Source organism: Stigmatopora argus, chromosome 16 (genome assembly GCF_051989625.1).
Source record: "Stigmatopora argus isolate UIUO_Sarg chromosome 16, RoL_Sarg_1.0, whole genome shotgun sequence".
Lineage (NCBI taxonomy): Eukaryota > Metazoa > Chordata > Actinopteri > Syngnathiformes > Syngnathidae > Stigmatopora > Stigmatopora argus.
Window position 1 is genome coordinate 1,291,087 of NC_135402.1, and position 7,614 is coordinate 1,298,700.

Sequence of the window (7,614 nt, forward strand, 5' to 3'; positions counted from 1 at the left end):
AAAAGTAACTCCAAAAAGTGATTGGCGTTGTACGTAACATTTTATTTTTTGATGAATTCTTCTTAGCTAAAATATGGTGAGTAAAAAAAATTATTTTTTTTGCCATGACTTGTTCGAAAGCCATTTTTCTACATTCGTGTGGCCTCTGGTGGTCCGCCCATGTAGTCTTGAAGGGCTTGACGTAAAGGCAGCCACTTCTTAATTGACGCTTTTAAAGCAGTAATCCATCTGTAAAAGTACAAAAAATGACATTAAAACGTCATTCTACTTCAATAAAACACACAATATTGTATTAAGACACTAACTTACACCAAAAGACTTTATCCAAGATGAGCAACCCTTAGAAGTGCATTTTAATTTTAAAAGTACAGTTCCTCAGACTGAAGATCTTTTTTTTTAGAAGGCAAAGTTCCTCACCGTTTATTCTCGTTTGGATTCTCCGCACAAAAGTAGAAGGTTTTAAACTCATCAGATGGCGGTTTGAGCTCAATGGTGGATTTCTTACTTGCAAAATGTTGCTCCCTCACCATGTAACCTTGAAGGTAGATGGCTCCTGATCCATAAGAAAAAATATAAAAATACCGTATTTTCACGACTATAAGGCGCACCGCATTATAAGGCGCACCACATTATAAGGCGCACCCCTCAATGAATGACCCATTTTATTTTTTTCCATATATAAAGCACACATTTTGGGGAAAATTTAAGACTTTTAAGTGCGCCTTATAGTCGTGAAAATACGGTACATACTACCCCCATGTATTCTTAATTATTATTATTTTTTTCTGTTGCATACCACGTGCACGTGTTGCCCGGATTCCGCTGTACAAGTAGAGGCAGGCGTCCTTCAAAATGGAATAATGCTGCACCCAGGCGTCCTTGCTGTCTTTGCTTTTGTCCATTTTGTGAAGCAAGCCCAGGCATTCTGGGTTTTTGACAGCCAGCGGGGGCAGCGCCCAGTTGTGTCTGGTCACGTCCTCCCACACGTGGTGCTGAAAACGACACGGGTCGACACGTTAGCCTTCGTCATCAAATTGCTTCGGTCAAGGGCGTCAGTAGGTCCTGGATTAGGGTAAGCCCCGCCCCAACCCATAGGAGCAAATCGTGCTCATTAACGTAGTAGACATTAAGAATGTTTTTTAAGAAGCCTTACTATACATGTTTTTTATATAAGGAAAAAAAACCTACTATACAGGGTCTTTTTAAACAAAAAATCATGACTGTACATGGTCTTTTTTAAGGATAGAAGCCTGTTTTTGGTTTTTTTTTTTTACAAAAAAGCCTTACTATACCTAGTCATTTTTTAAAGAAAAAAACATATTATCCAATCCTTCTTTTTTTTTAGAAAAAGCCTTGCTATACATGGTCATTTTTTACAAGAAAAAAGCCCTACTATACTATATTCTGCATGGTCTTTTTTAACAAAAAAAAAGGCCTTACTATACATGGTCTATTTTTACAAGACAAAAAACGTACCTATTATCCAGGCCTTTTTTAAAGAAAAAGCCTTGCTATACATGGTCATATAAAAAGCCATTACTATACAACATGGTATACTTAAAAAAATACTTACTATACATGGTCTTTTTTCTCTAAACAAATAAAGCCTTACTATACATTAAATTTGGTCCCTAACAATTCCAAAATGTTACTCTGACTTCAACTTTACTATGACGCATTTATTGTCTTTGTTTAAAAACATCAAGCATACACTATAGATAAATAAGTTATTTTAGGGATGACCGAATGAGCCGGTTTGTCGGTTAACAATGTTGCTAGGCGCTAGCGGTCATGCACCGGTTTGCAGTTATTACATTGATCATGTTCCAAAGTCTTACCTGTATGATAGGATGAATAGCTCTCTCCATGGCTTCCAACCACCTAAAGAAAACCACCACAACCAACCTTGACTATCCGCACACTCGTCATGGCCGATCCTTTACGGTCACGCCGCAATACCTTTTCATCTCCTGACCGGAAGTGGCACACAGGTAGTACGTCCTTTCGGCGGACGCCGGCTGGCATTTGAGCGCGAAGGCTTTCCCGAGCGAGAGGTCCGGCCCCACCTCGGCGCCCTCCATTTTCAAAGCCGCCACGGCCTGACATTTGCCTTCGTCCTGCCACGAATCGGAGTCAGTCGGCGTCGGGCGGGACGTGACGGCGGTCTGGCGCTCACCCGTTTGTGCTTGTAGTAGCAAAGCCAGGCGTCGGGGGTGAGTACGAACCACCTCTTCCTCCAGCCTTTGATCAGGCCGGACTGGGTACGCTTGTGGAGGTACCCCCGGCACGCCGGCCGGGGGACGTTGGGAGCGCGGCCGATGTCGGAGCCGACGGTCAAGGTCAGCTCCTCGGGACCTGCGACGGTCATGGCGTTAAAGTTGCTTCTCGACGGAAACGGCGGTGGCGGCAAAGCGACGTACCTTGACGGGCCAATTGGGCCGCCTCGGAGTGCGAAATGCTGGTGACGTCGGTTCCGTTGACGGCCAGGACGTAGTCGCCCACCGCTAAACCGGCTTCTTCCGCGGCCCCGTCTGTAAGCGGGCAAGCGCAACAGCGTGGGACGGCGACATCTTTGAATGCGCTTTGGCATTTTTCTTTCTTACTGGTGTCGACTTCCGTCACCACGATGGGTTTGGCGTACTGTATTCGAAATCCCCAAGGATACTCCCCCAAGCCTTTGTCCACTTTGACGGTCCTCTCGCGAACTGGAGAGAAAAAAGCATGCGGGTTTAATTCTATTGACGACGTGAGAATCGTCTGGGAAAAGTCTAAGCGTCAGATTTGGTTGATTGACTTAGTGCGAGGACTTTTTCTAATCTCCCGTACGTTCGGACGGACTTGAGCTTACTTGAAACGAGTGGAGATCTTGCCTTGAGACCGGATGGACTGGAGGCGGGAACTTCTTTCTCCTTTTGGTACAGCCACGCCACGGAGTGGAAAGTCTCTGCATAAAATCCCTCGTTTTCATGGTCTGGAATGGTCAGGTCCATTGAGGGAATGTCTTCGGAGACTAACCAAAGGAAGGAAAATAGGAATGTATCAGAAGCAGAAAGAATCAAAAAGGATATAGCTCCATGTCGTGGATGTATAACACAAACCCCTATTGCTACTGCTACTACTACTACTACTACCGCTACTAGCACTACCACTACCACCACTACTACTACTACTACTACTACTACCGCTACTAGCACTACCACTACCACCACTACTACTACTACTACTACTACTACTACTACTACTACTACTACTGCCACAGTTCCATCTGGTGGCTGTATAACACAACACCCTACTACCAATACTACTACTGTTACTACTACTACTCCTGCTACTGTTACTACTACTACTGTTACTACTACTACTATGATGGCTTCTACTACTATGGCTTCTACTAATACTACTACTGTTAAAGCCACTAGTAATACTAGTACTGTTACTGCTACTACTGTCACAATTCCATCTAGTAGATCTATAACACAACTCCCTACTACTACTACTGTTAATACTACTACTACAACGGCTTCCACTACTACTACTGTGGTCTTTACAAAATACTACTACTACTACTACTGTTAATGCAACTACTAATATTACTACTGTTAACACTAGTACTAATACTACTACTGTTACTGCTATTACTACTATTACTACTACGACGGCTTCCACTACTACTACTGTGGTGTTTAAAAAATAATACTACTACTACTGTTAATGCTACTACTAATATTACTACTCTTAACGCTAGTACTAATACTACTACCGTTACTGCTATTACTACTATTAGTACTACTACTACTATTACTGCCACAGTTCCATCTAGTAGATCCATAACACAACTCCCTACTACTATTACTACAACTGCTACTACTAATACTATTACTCCTAGTACTAATACTACCTGATTCCTCTGCGATGTCGCTGGTGAAGGAGCTTCCCCCAGCAGAGCTCCACTGTTTGCTGTCCTTGAAGAGCTTCCGCCTCCTGGCCCAGGAGTCGTGCGGACTGCTTTCGCCGTCTTTCAAGCTCGCCACTTTCAGGTGGTCCTTGATTTCCAGCGAAGCTAAAAATGGAGCCACAAGAACGATTGAAACTACCATTTGCGAGATCGGCCTGGTCATTGCGCATTCCTGGAACTTACACCTGCTCGTAGACGGTTTCTCTGGCCCCTCAAAATGTTCTTGGCCGTCCGCTGCTCGTTGATTAGAAGCAAAAACTTCTAGAGAGCGTGTCCTCTTATCCGCTAGATCTCTCGTCTTGTCAATTTCCAGAGGCAGTGAAAGAGTGGCGTGTTGAGCGTTGGACCACTGAATTTGGTCCTGGGTGCAAATAGCCGCTCTCGATCTCGAGTCCACCAGAAAACCACTTGACGCGGAGACTGGAAGGTTTTCGCCTCGGCATTTCTGGCTTGAAAAAGCGGTTTGGCTTTGCCCTATGCGGTCTTCGGAGGCACTGCGAGATGGCGGGATCACGTTAATGCCCATTGCTATGGGTGCTTTTGGACTGGAGCACTCCACTTCTCCCATTTCTTGGTCAAAACCACTATCCGTCACCTCACTTTGGTCCACAAAATCATCACCATTCCGCTTTTCTCCAAGTCTGCGGACCGCCGCCGCCACCAGGAGGGATCGTCTTCTAGGAATATTTGGGATCCCGCCACTTTTCATCAGGCTCATTGGCGACCCGTTTCCCAAGGAACAGGACCCGCCGTAGGATGCGAGATGATGATCTCGCCTCCATTTTGGACTGACTGAAACGCCGGGAAAGGTCTGGCGCCGTCTCGGCGGAAACGAGGCGTTTCCGTCTTCTACACTGTTAGGTCTGGCGTGAGATTTTCCGGTTGGGCAATCGAGGAAGTCTTTGGTCAAATGAGATCTGTCGCTGAATGATGAGTCATCGAACAAAGGGGAGGTCTCCACGTGTTCCTGAACCCCGTCATAAAACGCGTTCCCGGATTCGGGTTCAAATCTCTTTGTTCGTGTTTCCGAAGCGATGTTACAGGAAGCCAGATCGGAAACCAGACCTTCCAAAGACGTCGAGGTAGGCGGAATGTTCCATAAATGATCGCTACTGTAACTTTTGCGGAAAACTTTCTTCGTTCTCGAGAGCTCGTCGTTCCTGGCTCGATCATCGCTTGGACTTGGCGTTGCGCGTATGCCATGGTTTTTTGTCGAGTCTTTGCGCGGGCTCAGGGTATCATTTAACCCGCTTAGACTTCCATTAGCCGCATTCCGTGGACTATCATCTTGGCTCTGGTCGAGGTTTTTCTCCTCATTGATGAGAACGATGGTGGTGTTGACGCCGGAGGAGGTTTGCGGGGCGATTTCTCGGACTTGCAGGTTGATACGTGGGCCGACGCAGTTGATATTTATAATGTTGGTTACCGGAAGATGTTCGTCGAAAGGTTCCCGTGAATGCTGAAATGTGATCTTCACAGGCGCGTCTTTAAAGTTATCCACCGAGACAGACGTGACGATCTTCACCTCCGTCTTCTCTGTTTTTAGGGTATGAGAACTTTGGTCCTGAAACAAACTCACGTGATAATCTCGTTTTCGTCTTTTCTCCCTCGGCGGGGCGTTGTCGCGTTTGTCATCCTCGTCAACATCGTACGATCCCACTTTTTCCTTTGGGAGATATTCTCCGGCACCCTCGTGTTTACCACCCGCACTTTTGTCAAGCTTGTACGAAATGAATGGTACGCTGTAAAAAGTCTCTGAAAGAAAGAGAATGTGCGCATTTGTGAAATGAACATTTTGAACGCTACAAAAAGTTGTGTCGTCGGTTTCGATTTAAATTTTGATGGAATGTCAACACAACATAACATGAAGAAATATTATTATTAAGATAGTATATAGTAGTATAGGAACAATAATACAAACATGAAATGTGGAGGAAAAGGCAAGTCATTATTTGAGATTAGGTCAAAACCTTTTTTTTTTAAATGTACGGAGACGCTATAAAAAGTCCAAGAAATATTAAAAAGACATCATAAAAGCACTAATTGACCTATCGGGGTCTCGGAACCTACTAACCGTGATAAACCAGCTATTACTGTATGTTATAAAATCTCAACCAAAAGGAGAAAGCAAATGAATGCAGTAAAAAGTCATGAAATAAAATGAATACATATATAAATCATCAGTCTTGTCAAATTATCAGCCGTGACTATTTATAGAATTCCACTATAAAAGCTATATATTTAGTGAAAATAAAAATGAGGACGTAAATGATGTTCATTCAAACCAATTGGATATCTCTGAAAATCTGTGAATGGGTCGAAACGTCTGACCAAAATAGGCTAAATCAGCTACCTAACTGGAAGCCAATCATTGTATACGAGTCCAGCCACTTAAATACTGACAAAGGTGCGGCGAAAACGTGATGGCTAAGCACCGGATTAACCAACATGACGTACTCACGTTTACTTCTGCTGGAGCTCCTTCTCCTCCTGCTGTGTCTCCTTCTTCCCCGCTTGCTCATTCTTCAAACCGCCACTTTCAGAATCTCTAAAATAGACTAAATTACAATTTAAACATGTGAAAAATGCTCACTTGTTTCAAGTACGACTTGAGCTATTCCCAATCAGAACGTCTGCCTTCTCAAAAGGGAATAAATTAATAAAACATTTTTTTAGGATTACAGTAATACCTCAAATATCGCGGTTAATCTAGACCAGACATGACCGCCATACACGAAAAACCGCAAAATAGGGTCAGGCCCATTCTAACTCCCCTATACATGTTTTTGCACCTATACAGAAATACAGTGATCAAAAAGTGTCTATTTATAAAACATTACAGCTATAAAAGACTGTACTGTATTAATATCTAAATATAATGAATACAATAATTTTAAAAATGTAACTACTTTAAATACTGTACTCACGGTGAAAATAGTTCCTCTCCACTTGATATAAATTTTTAAAAAGTAAATGGGAGTTTTAGTCCAAGTCCTTTGTCTTGTTGTGTCCATGGTTCCATTGTCCGCGAGCAAAAATCATCTTGAATCTAGATATAAATTGACAATTTGAACATAAAATTTCAGGGAAATGACTGTTAGCATCCAGACACAAATAACAAGGTAATGCTTCCAAAAAAAAATGTTGGCTTACCTTGACATGTGAAATAGTGCTGAAAATGTCACCACGTATGAAGTGAAGAAGTACGACTCAAGTGCTCTGGTGTGCTTGCAGACTGCTCCACTTGCTTCTTATTGTTTCTATTCTCAAACGCAAAGCAGCTTATTCCGTCTAATCTTGGCAGCTCTCACCACCAGCGTCGCCCATGCCAGACATATTAATTCGATATCCCTTCTGTTTGCCAATCACAGTTCTCCACTGGAGACGATTTAAAGGACCACGTTACTTTGGTACTCGGACGATTCGCCGAAAGACGTTTCGCTGAGGGACGTTTTGCCGAACGGACAGTTTGCCGAACGGACGTTTCGCCGAAAAAAATAGTGTTTAATGTATTATTTTATTAAACAAATAAAAGTGAGGATGTTTCTTATTGTGTTGTTTTTTGTGCCGAGGTTGTAAAACATATACACACACACGATACGGGGGCGGGGCGAGCGCGCAAATCCCGTTTCGGCGAAACGTCCGTTCGGCGAACTGTC

At 43.4% G+C, this 7,614-nt stretch overlaps 1 protein-coding gene across 2 annotated transcripts; it reads right to left on the reverse strand.

Moving 5' to 3' along the window:
- Positions 1-21: 21 nt before the first annotated feature.
- pdzph1 (PDZ and pleckstrin homology domains 1) lies at positions 22-7,346 on the reverse strand. 2 transcript variants are annotated; one of them, XM_077622010.1, is made up of 14 exons: positions 7,109-7,346; positions 6,883-7,004; positions 6,417-6,513; positions 4,139-5,710; positions 3,899-4,060; positions 2,849-3,010; positions 2,604-2,705; positions 2,421-2,531; positions 2,177-2,355; positions 1,960-2,117; positions 1,839-1,881; positions 797-992; positions 418-535; positions 22-228 (listed from the first exon to the last, which is right to left on the reverse strand). In XM_077622010.1, the coding sequence occupies exons 3-14, from the start codon at positions 6,475-6,477 to the stop codon at positions 129-131; spliced, it is 2,964 nt and encodes a 987-aa protein (XP_077478136.1). In that variant the 5' UTR covers positions 6,478-6,513; positions 6,883-7,004; positions 7,109-7,346; the 3' UTR covers positions 22-128. The 2 variants fall into 2 exon arrangements, with proteins under 2 accessions (XP_077478136.1, XP_077478135.1); XM_077622009.1 differs by having other exon boundaries at positions 418-553; positions 7,109-7,345.
- Between the last annotated feature and the right edge of the window lie 268 nt (positions 7,347-7,614).